Raw genomic sequence first — 12,068 nt, 5'->3', positions numbered from 1 at the left:
TGTAGTGGACATTAAACTTTAATTGCTTAGAAAAAAAGTTAGCGAGGATTATCTGTTGCTGCACGTGTAAACTAATGACCATAGATTTAACATCCGATGGATAAGAACAATTGGGATGATGTGGAAGCACCAGGTTTGAGCTTGCAAACAATTAATGCATTTTAGTGGTGATGAATTTTATAGAGATATAGATTGGAGTTCGAATTAAGAATAGCAGTACGTGTATGTATGGGTATTAATTAATCGGACAATCTAATGCGAGAACGTGCCCAGCATTGCCTAATCGTGCGGCGCGCTCCGAGATTGGTGCAACTACATCGAGCAACGGCACACCACGCGGCAACGCCCGATTCTCCTCCCACGTTCCTTTCTCCCCGCGATCTCCTCTCTCCTCATCCTGTCGGTGGCGCGGGAGGTGGGACTCGGGGAGCGGCGGCGCGCGGGGTGGACGCGAAGAGCGGAGGCGGCGTGGGGCGCGCGGGGCGGCGGCCTCGAAGGGCGGCGGCGGCGGCAGCGTGGGGCGCGCGGGGCGGCAGCCGCGAAGGGCTGGGGCGGCACGGCTGCGAAGAGCCGTGGCGGTGGCGGTGGCGTGGGGCAGCCGCGAAGGGCAAGGCGGTGCGGCTGCGAAGAGCCGTGGCGGCAGCGGCAGCATGGGGCTCTCGGGGCGGCGGCCGCGAAGGGCGGCGGCGGCAGCGAAGGGGCAGCCACGAAGTGCAGCGGCAACGGCGGCGAGCGAGGCGGCCGCGAAAGGCCCCTGGCGCAGCTTGGCCAGGGTCGCCCTCGGACCCTTGCGCGCTGCCTTGCTGACTGCTGTCGTTCTTCTGGGCGCGCTCTGAACGGCGCCGCCTCACTGCCACAGGCCCAGTCCGGTTTCTCCCTCGCCTCCGGCATCACCTATGCAGCTGCGCACGCGTGCGCAAGAGGGCGTGCAACGCCTATGGTAACGCGAGGTACTGCTGCAGCGGTGAGTACGACACGCCGATGACATGCGGGACCGACGAGCTACTCAAAGGCGTTCAAGAGCTTATGCACTACAACTATGCCTACGATGATGCCACATCACTTTCACCTGCGCCGGGCCTTCTGATACCATATATCTATCGGTCCTACTGTGTTCCGATATCTTCAATACCATATATTTGACGTTCTACTGTGTTCCGATATCTTCAAGTCTATGGTTCTCTCTATATGCCACATGGTCCACTATATAAGCCAATGTGATTTTACTACATGCTTTCATTCGAGTGTTTTGTTCCATGAAGTGTGTTTACTCGTGCGTTTGGGCATTAAGGCGAGTATTTGTTAGCATCCATGTTCCATCAAGTGAACTCGTCTCATGCCAACAATTATAACTCGATTTGTTCTATGTCGTTTGACCTGACAAGTGGGCACGGTTAACCCGTTAAGTTTTCTAAATTAACATGGTAAGCATGCAAGTTAACCTGATAAGTATGCACAATTAACACCGTAAGTATCCGTAATTAACGTGGTAATAAGTATGCACGGTTAATTCGGTAAGCAGGCACAGTTACCCTGGTAACTATTTCCTTGCAACCTGGTAAGTATGCACGATTAATCCAATCAGGTAAGTAGGCACAGTTGACCTGATAAGTATCCCCAATTAACTTGGTAAGTAGGCATAATTAACCTGGTAGGTATCTCCAATTAATTTGGTAAGTACACACAATTAACTGGGTAAGGATCCCGATTAACCTGGTAAGCATCCCCAATTAACTCGGTAAATAAGCACAATTGACCAGATAAGTATCCGTAATTAATCTGGTAAGTAGACATTGTCAACGTGAAAGTATGTGTGGATATGCATGTGCGGATAATCAGTCATGGTATAGCCATGTCTAGAAATACTTGTTGTTTTAGAAGGAAGAAAATCTAACCAACGTGGGCCAAAGTCAAATGGACTGATTTTACATATGGCGTTAATACATATATGTTCTGTTGTCAATCAAGCTAATTAGAGAGATGCACATGGTAAAGGAGAAGCATGGTGTTCATTGTAGCGGCGGCGCTACCACTTAACAAGGTATGCCTAGAGTTGTTGTGTTGTTTGCGCTTTTGGTCGTGGATGTAATGGACCTTCGTCCTATGAAATACACATATTTTTTCTCTCAGTTCTTGCTCTTGTCGACCGGATTAAACATAGGGATTTAAGATCGATGGACATATTAATAACCGGCAAATGTAAGTATTTAAGATCGATGGACAAATTAACAACCTAGACGTAAATAATCTGGTAAGCGTGTACAATTAACCCGGTAAGTATACACAATTAACCTGATAAGCAAGAACAGTTAACCTGGTCAATATGTGCATTTAACCTGTTAAGTGGGAACGATTAATATAATAAATATGCGCATTTAATCTGGTAAGTAATAACGGTTAACCTGATAAGCATGTACGGTTAACCTGGTAAGCATGCGCATTTAATCCGGTAGGCAGGAACAACTAACCTTATAAGTAGGGCAATTAACCTGATAAGTAGTCACGATTAACTTGATAAGTTCGAACATTTGACCTAATGAGTAAGCACCCTTAACTTGTTAAGCAAGAACATTTGACCTAATAAGTAGAAACATTTGACCTAGTAAGTAGTACTACCTCCGTTTCATATTCTTGTCTCAAATTTGTCCAAAAATGAATTCTAAAAAGCATCTGGATACATGTAATATTTCGACAAAAAATATCAAACGAAGGAGTAGCAATTAACATGATAAGTTAAAACAATTAACCTGGTTTTATCGTATGTGTACTGATCCATGTGAGGGGGTGATGTACTGATGTGTGATGCAGGGTTGTAAATAGTTGTGGTCTATATTGGTTCTTTCTTGCTCTGCAATTTTTGCCATGGAAAATCTAGGGGTTAATGTACAGGGTTTTTTTTTTTCTGCGTCTGCACGTGCTGTCTTGTGACAGAAGATGGCCTGATCGATACGTGGGGAAGGTTGTACGTGTTTTGACCGGATCTTTTTTCGGTATGGGTGGGCCACATGCCTCTGCCGGCCCAGCGCGTGGTAACGCTTTTTCCTGCTCGCTCCCGCGCACACCGATCGCGCCCGCGCCCGCAGGTAACCACCCGCTCGCGCGCTTAACGGGTTGCCCTCCACCTTAACGGGCGCCGCACGTTAAAATATGGTGCACCCGTTGCCCAGTAGTTCGGTCCTTAATTAATTCTAACATAACTAATGCCATCAGACTTTCAATTTTTTCCTTTTTGCTACTCATTCGGCCCTCCTTTTTAGTACACATTATTCCAAGAAACAAACAATTTAAAGTCCATAATTTCATAAGAGTAAATCACCAAATAAAGTAAAAACTAAATACCAGGTCTGGTGCTTTGCTCTCCTGAATTAATTCACTTTGAGTAACTTACAACCGTATGCTCATCCACAAGAAAAACAACAAGAGGAATACATCTTCTCAGGGAATCTAGTTATCATTATGAATGATCTAAACTTCAAACACAAGACAAATATTAGCTAGCTTCAGGTAAGAACCAGTTGATATCCAGAATCATAGCATACTTGAGAACTTCACAGCTAACTGACCACTAGTGCAGCAAAAGTAAAGCCGACTAGCCTCCGACTACAGCCCCAAACTTCTGTTTTCTTCTTGGCATGTTGTAATGCTTGTCCTGGGAAAAGATCAGATCACAAAAACGATAAAACTTTTGTCTCAGTTCATATTTAGCCGCGACGCTGGTGATCTCATTGCTTCATCTCCAGCATCTTAGTTAATATCCCCTTCATCTTTAAGCAAAAAGCCGCTCCACAGTAGCGAAGTCTCCTCTTTTGAACTTGCTGACGTGACAATAGTCACATTGAACCCTCCAATATTCTCAAAGATCTCGAAATGATCTTCTATTTCTGGGGAGAACTCACAAAACTCCGTTGCCATGAAGAACTTGATGCAGTTTCCCTGTTCTATTGATACCTGAGAATCCAACATAGACATTACTGTCAAGACCCTGACCAGAAAATTGTACATTCCATGCCCTCGGATGATGCTTTGTCTTAGGGATGTAGCGTCTTTCTGGGACCCCAGAAAAGCATTGGACCGTGATTTTCCTGCTTTCAGATGGGGTGGCAACTCTGCCTGTATGCATCTCTGACCGCACAGGATCTCCATGGCCAGTTTCCCAAATTGGATTTTGACATCAGAGGTAGATTTTGGTACCAATCTGATCTCAAACAATCCAGGGACTTCCATAATATTAGTGTGATTCAGTTTGAGCAGCAGATCCTGACGCAGTACATCTTCGTAATGAAAATGGAGCGGGAACATCATGGCTTTTCCGCTTTTCGCGCCCTTGGCCTTGTTACCCACCCGCCGTGGTGTCTGCAAAAACAAATCATTTACCAGACATTTCTACCAGCGGCACCACAACTAATCCACTACTAATCAAAGTTGTCATAATTGAATCATCTGATCAATTGAACATCACCGCGATTAACTACATACAAAGTACAGTGACAGCCTTACGAAACTAGTGACAAGATGACATTGCTATTCATCCACAAATGGATACACTCACACACAATTAGCAGAAAAAACTAATGACAGGATGACAGTGCTATTCATCCACAAACTGATACACTCACACACAATTAGCAGAACATGATATATTTCATTTCAGAGCCATTATGGGGCAGGGAGGATAGAATAGTGCACCTGCACTTCCATGAAGGAGACACCTGAACCTGAATCAACGACATCTGCTGCTCCAGGCCTTGAGCTGCACACACACACAAACACAAACACAACATAAGCACACAAACACAATTCTTGAACACTCTCCACCACAAGCAAGAGGCAAGCTGGGGCATATGGAGACTGCTGATTTTACAACCATCACAAACTTCAGATGATGTCATGGTAACAACAGTGTACCTGAAGGCACGAGCGACAGGTCCAAGCCTGGAGAGCAGAGGAGACATGGCGGCGGCGTGCTGGTACGCCCTGGAAGCCTGAGCACCACCACCAGACCACGCCGCAGGTCAAAATCCATTACACACATACATGAAATACATCAGATCAGTTCAAAGATCTTGTATTGCAGTAGAGATCGGTGTCCTCCTGATTCTCTCTTGTGCAAGAAGGGGGCCCGAGAAAAGATATGGGAAGGGGGGCGGCTGACCTGAGTGATGGTGGCTGCGGCGAGGGCGCGGCTGGACCTGGACGCACCGAGGAGAGATCCGAGCGCCATGGCTGCTGCTGCTGGCTGGCTGGCTGGCGCTTGAGCTTTCCGGCGGCGGCGGCGGCGGTCTGTGGGTTCGGGGACGAGGGTGGAATGGGGGGAGGAGTCCTTGGTGGATCTCGCGTGTGTAAAGGCTCTTGTTGATTTGAAGAATCCGGCCCAACGAAGACGGCGGCCCAGTCCCAGGAATATTACCCTTTTTTTTTCCTAGGAAAAAACCGAAGGGTTCCTCTAAAAAAACAGAAGGGTACCTTACGTCTATGTTCTGCGTCTTGTCTTTTTACGTCTATGATCGATTAAACAAAATGCGAAGTTCTGCTCAAATTTTATTTTTTTGAAAAGCATCACGTCACATCAGCTTTCTTAGAGAAAATCGTAGATCCTGCAGGTGGAAGTGGGAATAGTTCAGTCGACCCATAAACTTGTAAACTGTGCATTTGACATTCTAAACTTACAGCTAAAATGTCCGGTGTGATCCCTGATTTTTTTCACGTGGGATGCCATGATGCACATTTGAGTGATTAAATGTATACGATTACGAATGTGGGAGAAAAAACTGATGCCATCGTGACAGATATTTTTTTGGACGAAACCGTGGCACGTGGAGTCAAAACCGGCCGAAACCGTTTGAATCTGAGAGAGAGACAAAAATTATTCGGTTTTGCCAATTAAAAGACCAAATGCATCGACTTGAGTCTAATGACCATTTTAGACTTTGACATCAACTAGGAGATCACAAATATTCTTTCTCTTAAATTTATGATCCAAATAACATGCACAACCAAAAACTGGAATGAGTGTGAGCCGTACAACCATCTCCAGGTTATGAGGCGGGGCTAGTTGGTGGATGACCGCCAAAATCAAAACAGGTGGACTAATTCCCGCAGCTAAAATGTGTTGTCGGGACAAAAAAAATATTTTTGCGTTTCTTGTCCAGCTTTTAATTCTCCCCTTTTACTTTTAATTTTTTAGCTTTTCCTTTTTTAACTTCTAACTTTAATATTATTTTTTTGGTTTGAAGCTTTTAATGTTTGAACTTTTGATTTTTAACTTTTAGTTTTTTGTAGAATTTTAAAAAGTAAAAAAATAACTAACGTTGAGATGATGCATTATATTCTAGAAGTCTTGCACTTTGTCGTACACTTTGTGATATCACCGGCTTCGCTCGGCTTCCGAGGAGAATTATGGCGGTCGTTGGGTCAAACCGCCGTCCAGTCCCGTCGGCTTCCAAGCCCCCGCACATTCCCAACGCCGTTTCTCGCCGCGTTCACACCCCCAGTGGGTTACTTCGGTGCCCATGAAAGCCATCGCCAGCCTAGAGAGCTCGCTATTCTTCTCGTCGCCCTTCTCCTCCTCGCCTTGCCTCGCCTCGTCCTAGCTTCTGCTCCTCTCGCCTCCCAACTCTCCTCCTCACCAAGCCATGGCCGCCGACAACCCTTGGGTGAATCGCCAGTGGCTCCGCCTTGAGGAGGCCGAGGCCTTGGCGCGGGTTGGCTACCCCGCGTCGCCGGACTGCCGCCTGGCCCACAACTGGGTGCTCAGCCTGGGCGGCAGGCCCGTGCCGTCGCCATCGCAGGGAGCGCGCAGCCGCGAACGCACTACTTCCACCATCTCACGCTAGAGGAGCAGGCGATGCCGGAGTCGGACCGCCACACCGGCACCGCCTAAACGCCCTTCTTCGAGGAGGAGTAGAGGCGGCTCGTCCACGACCTTCCGCACCAGACGGTGCGGAACAACATCGAGGGCCGGCGCGCCTTCTGACAGCAGCCCGGGCGGTCCCTTGATGCCGTCCTGGCCCACATCACCGTCGGCAATGAGTCGAGGCTCGAAGCCGGGGCGCCTCCTCCACCTGCGCAGGCCGGACGCCACCGCTACCTGGGCGGTGGCTCCGTCTCCTCTTCCTCTTCCTCGGCCGACGCGCACGGCCTCCTTCTCGCAGGCGCGGCAGGTAGCATTGCTGCCGCGCGGCCCCCTCCGGCTAGTCCGGCCTAAGACGGAGCCGGAATGGGTGCCTCCGGTCGACTACGAGGCCGCCACCTGACAACACCGTGGCGACGACGACCGAAAAGAATTTCCGGGTCAGCGCGCCAGCCGGGAGGAGGCAGAGCAGCGCTGCCTCCTCGGCTACACCGTCTCCGAGGAAGAAGTCCAAGCGTGGCTAGACTTCGAGGTGGCGAAGGAGGAGACGCCAGTGAAGCTGGAGCCGGGCGTCACCGTCCTCGACGACGACGACGACAGCGGTTTCGACTTCGACTCCAGCAGGAGTAGCGCCTCCTGGATCGACCACGCCTAGATGACTAGGGTTTTATTTTAGTTTTTTTATATTTTGTAAATTGTCACAAATTTCAATGAAATGTCACCGGACTTTATGTAATGTCACCTAATTTGAATAAATTTCACCAACTTCATTGAATTTTAAACGATGCCGATATTTAGTATCGGGGGCGCGACCGGGATGCGGCCGGCCCCCAAATTATTTTTTGCGTCAGCGCTCCCCCATATGGCCCGAAAAAATGGCAGGCCGGACGCCATATGGGCGGGACGGCTGGAGATGCTCTTACGAACTCTACATTATGCTCGCATGCAGCTCCATGTATATTTATAAACTCTATAAAATTAAAACCCACTTAGTGTAGTTAATTTAGCAAGCTGCACATGCAACCTGTCCACGTCAGCATCCCATCTTCTAATCCCATCCACGTCAAAGCTTTCCCACAACGCATGTTTGTCTAGCTCTCCCGTGCTATGGGCCGACTTCGGTAGCACAATGCCTCTTTTCTTCTCCCTGCGAGGCCCATCTCCCATCTGGCCCATTCCAGCCCGAGTGCTGGCCACCCCAACTCAGCTGGACCTGTCGTCTTCCTAGCCCATGTTGCAGAACGCATCAGGTAATGAACCGCCGCCGCCTTGAATCCCATCATATTGTCCGTTTATTACGAAATAAACACTGGAACATCTCCGTACCTCCACGAACCGATTCAGGTCCTGTTTGTTTGGACTTCTGTTTCAGTTTTTGGTGCTTCTAGCAATCTCAAAAGCATTTCTCCCGTTTACACATGAAGCTGAGAAGCAGTTCCGGACGTGCTTCTTAGCTAGAAGCACCAAAAGCACGTCCGGAAGTATTTCTCAGCTTCATGTGTAAACGGGAGAAGTGATTTTGAGATTACTAAAAGCACCAAAAGCTGAAACAGAAGCTCAAACAAACAGGGCCTCAGGGCCTCAGCCAGCCGATCATCCATCTCCCCTCTTTAATCCTCATTTGCAACTGACGCGCCCTGAATGCCGGCCGTTGGCATCAACTCTCGATCTCTCTCTGTGGCCTATAAAACTAACTTCTGATCACGTCACATCAAGCCCCTTCCATTCTCTCTCAATTGCCTATCCCAATTTTACTTGATAGCAACAGTAGAGCCCTTTCCTGGTCAGTCCCTCTCCGGGTTCAACTCCCCCATGACTCACAATTTGATGACGCCTTGCTCCGCTGGATCTGGCTCCATCAACCATCTTGCTCCGCCATGGCTGGAGCCACAACACTGGTCGCCATCCTCGCATTTCTCCACCTGCAGTGCGTAAAAGCCACGAAGCAGGCCCATTGTTCTTGAGCTTGACGCTATCCTCCGCCAGTGTCAGGCTGCCAAAATCTTAGATTGTTGAGATCGAGAAGAGAAAAGCTTGATAGCGACATATTTGCTTCCTGCTTGATTCCCTATGGTGCTGCTGTTTTATCGAGAGCCAAGAGCATGAAGGCATTGAGCTATTAGTTTAATTTTTATCTTTTTCGTGTAAGGATTTAAATCCCAATTATTATTCTATTCCTGCATTTTTAATGTTAATAACAAGTTGCTTCCAGCCTATTTCTATCAATTTCGTTTGAATTATTTGCAGGATAGCATATGTTTGTTTCAGTCAACCTGAATTTGGAAGACAGTTGTGTTCTCATATTCTCATACATGTGCAATATTGTTATTATACAGTCGCAATTGCAGATGCTTCATGATCAAGACATCACAGGTCTGACATCCCTTTGTGAGGCTGTCGGTTCACACGTTGTTCCAGTGATTATATAAGTACCTCAATTGCATTAGTTATCATTAGAGCAACTCCAGCCGTCCCCCCACATGGCATCCGGCCTGCCACTTTTTTCGGCCGTATGGGGGGGCGTCGGTTAGATTTTGTTTTTAAGGTCCAACCGGTTCCCAGCCGGCGGCCCCAAACGGCTCTCCAAACCAAAATTTACAAATATTGCAAATTGAAACAAACACATTATTTAATAAGTTTTGAATCACAATTCAAACAAATTCGATCAAACAAATAAAGAAGAACTAGACGTTTTCTCGGAGCCTCCACAAATTCTCGACCAGATCATCTTGAGGATATGATGAGTACCAGCATCTCGAATTTCCCGCCGCCGGGCGAGGAAAACAACAAAGGCGGCCGGCACCTGGTGATTAACATTGGCTAGAGGACCCATCCATTCATATGGTTCAGTGTCAAACACCGGACATTCCCGCTCGCTCTCAATGATCATGTTGTGCATGAGCACACAGGCAGTCATGACCTCCCACATCCGATCTTTCAATCAGGTGAGAGCAGAGTACCAAACGATGGCAAATCGAGCCTGCAACACACCAAATGCCCGCTCGACATCCTTCCTACATGCTTCCTGTTGCGTCGCAAACCAAGATCTTGCTCCTCCTGCGGGTGCGTTTGAGATTGTCTTCACAAAGGTCGACCATCTTGGATAGATGCCATCTGCCAGGTAGAATCCCTTGTTGTACACATGGCCATTGATCTCATAGTTCACAGGAGGAGCAGTGCCTTCAACGAGCTTGGCAAACACATTCGAGCATTGCAGCACATTGATGTCATTGTGCGATCCTGCCATACCGAAGAAGGCATGCCAAATCCACAGATCCTGATCAGCCACTGCCCCAAGCACCACACTGCATGATCCTTTGTGGATTATATGCATGCCCTGGTGTGCAAATGGACACATACAGTCGATGTTGCCAAGCATACCTGGGAATCCTCTTTCTGCATTCTGTTCTAGGATCCGAGCTGTGTCTTCTGCAGTGTGTGTTCTCAAGTACATATCTCGAAACACCGCCACAATTGCCCTATAGAACCTGTACATGCAATCGATGGCCTTGGACTCGGCCATGCGGAGGTAGTCGCCCCTGTGTATCGGCAGGAATTCCATAAGCAAGCAACCGGAGGGATACCGTGCATTTCTGAATTGTTGTGAAACCAAGTGTGCCGACGGCGTCCCTCTTCAATTTGAAGTAATCGTCGTACTCCCGGAGGTACTCGGCGATCTTCAAAAAGAGATTCCGAGACATTCTGAAACGGCGCCGAAATACCACATCGTTGTGCAATGGATCATCGGCGAAGTAGTCGACGTACAGCATGAAGTAGCCTTCCATCCTTTGCCTCGCCTTGCTCTTGTGGCGGCCCTTTCTCGATCCTCCCCTTCCTGGCCGCTGTGCATCTTGGGTGATCAGGCCAAGATCAGCGACAAGACGATGAGTTGATGCTCCTCTTCGCCGCCGGAGGCAACATCATCGGCAGTAGCGACTTCCTCGTCAAAAAGCACAGCGAGCATCCCTTCGTCGTCCGAATCCATGGCCTTGGCAAATCGTCGAACGCTTTCCAAGCAAGGTGGCCGTGCGGTGGGCACCAACTCGAGGGTGGAACTGGCCGGCGGCGGACAGTGGAACTGGAACTGCGGCGGCCCTTGGAAGATATATGCGGCGACAGGGTTTTTTTTATCGGCTGCGCGTACTGTCGCCGGTGAGAGGGGTGGTTCCGGCGGAGATTCGGGGGTGGAAGTCGCCAAAGCCAGCGGAGAGGGGCAAAATGGGGTATGTTTTGGCTTGTGCCGCTGACAGTGCTAGCCCGAGAGGTTTTGCGCCCTAGCCAGCGCCCTTGACAGCCTCCTCATGGGTTGGGTTCGGCCCGGGGGCACCGGATGTGAAGTTGTGCCGCGCCGGCTGAAAAAACAAAATGGGGGGCACGACTGGATGGGTTTTTCGGCGCCAGCACCCCCATTTGGCCTTTGGGGGGCCTTTAGGGAGGACGAGTGGAGATGCTCTTAGCTGATTATATGGAACCAATGTCATAACTGTGAGGTATTGAGTTGTATGTCATAGTGTATGTATTGGAAGGTCAAATGAACCTGGTAGATGCCAGAGAGTTGGTAGTGATGTTTTTCAAAATTCCGTTCCACCCTGCGCAGGAGTATGTTTATGAATGATTGTAAACCATTTTTTTTTGCCTGATTTACAAAGCTTGCTTTCCAAAAAGAGAAAACATATATCCTTTGAGGATACGGATAAACGAGCTGAAGCATGACTGCATGAGGTTCAAAAGAGACGGACTAACTGCATAAATGTTTGGTTTCACCCTTGCGTGTTTTACAAGCTTGGCATAGAAGTAAAGGTGAAATTATTCCTCTGATTCAATTACTTAGCAGTATAACTTCTCAAAGCTAACAGAGATCTGTTGAGTGTTTCAAGGTGCCTTTTTGGTACTACCGGGTAATTACCCCTTCTTTTTTCAGCTGAGATTTAGCCCCGCTAACCCGCGTCGTTGTGTTGCTGCCAAAAAAAAGTCGCGTCGGGCCGGGACGTAGTATCCGGTGGATAAACTCTCTAGTTTTCAGGGAGAATCTGAACTAACTCCACTAATCGAGCAGCTCGTTGGGTTTGCTGCACGTAGTTGATTATATATAGACCAAGGACTGTGAAGGGTGGGTGGGTGTCTAGCTTGGCAGAGCAGAACTCGCGCACGATGGATGGGAGTATGCCTGGTGTATGGTGAAAAGAACATACTTGCATCTTCTTAATAAATCTTTGAT

The 12,068-nt window shown here is 48.3% G+C and overlaps 2 protein-coding genes across 2 annotated transcripts; both read right to left on the bottom strand.

Moving 5' to 3' along the window:
* Positions 1-3,320: 3,320 nt before the first annotated feature.
* Positions 3,321-5,317, bottom strand: LOC100829844 (60S ribosomal protein L5, mitochondrial). The gene is made up of 4 exons (XM_003577209.4): positions 5,153-5,317; positions 4,906-4,982; positions 4,687-4,750; positions 3,321-4,353 (listed from the first exon to the last, which is right to left on the bottom strand). Exons 1-4 carry the CDS (start codon positions 5,219-5,221, stop codon positions 3,745-3,747), a joined length of 819 nt encoding a protein of 272 aa, XP_003577257.1. The 5' UTR covers positions 5,222-5,317; the 3' UTR covers positions 3,321-3,744.
* A 4,474-nt stretch (positions 5,318-9,791) lies between these two features.
* Positions 9,792-10,635, bottom strand: LOC100831876. Its single transcript, XM_010240707.1, has 3 exons — positions 10,508-10,635; positions 10,232-10,389; positions 9,792-10,090 (listed from the first exon to the last, which is right to left on the bottom strand). Exons 1-3 carry the CDS (start codon positions 10,633-10,635, stop codon positions 9,792-9,794), a joined length of 585 nt encoding a protein of 194 aa, XP_010239009.1.
* Between the last annotated feature and the right edge of the window lie 1,433 nt (positions 10,636-12,068).

This window comes from Brachypodium distachyon, chromosome 4 (genome assembly GCF_000005505.3).
Source record: "Brachypodium distachyon strain Bd21 chromosome 4, Brachypodium_distachyon_v3.0, whole genome shotgun sequence".
In the NCBI taxonomy this organism is placed as follows: Eukaryota; Viridiplantae; Streptophyta; class Magnoliopsida; order Poales; family Poaceae; genus Brachypodium; species Brachypodium distachyon.
Note: the sequence above shows the minus strand (reverse complement) of the source record. Positions and strands in the feature narration are given on the sequence as shown.

Excerpts from the sequence above, each read along its gene's own strand:
- LOC100829844 (XM_003577209.4), bottom strand. The coding sequence starts at position 5,221 with ATGGCGCTCGGATCTCTCCTCGGTGCGTCCAGGTCCAGCCGCGCCCTC. Across the intron at positions 4,983-5,152 it reads CCGCAGCCACCATCACTCAG|GCTTCCAGGGCGTACCAGCA; the intron begins GTCAGCCGCCCC and ends GGTGGTGCTCAG. Across the intron at positions 4,354-4,686 it reads TCTCCTTCATGGAAGTGCAG|ACACCACGGCGGGTGGGTAA; the intron begins GTGCACTATTCT and ends TTGTTTTTGCAG.
- LOC100831876 (XM_010240707.1), bottom strand. The coding sequence starts at position 10,635 with ATGGAAGGCTACTTCATGCTGTACGTCGACTACTTCGCCGATGATCCA. Across the intron at positions 10,390-10,507 it reads ATCGCCGAGTACCTCCGGGA|GGGCGACTACCTCCGCATGG; the intron begins GTACGACGATTA and ends GCCGATACACAG. Across the intron at positions 10,091-10,231 it reads TGCAGAAAGAGGATTCCCAG|GATCGCACAATGACATCAAT; the intron begins GTATGCTTGGCA and ends TCGGTATGGCAG.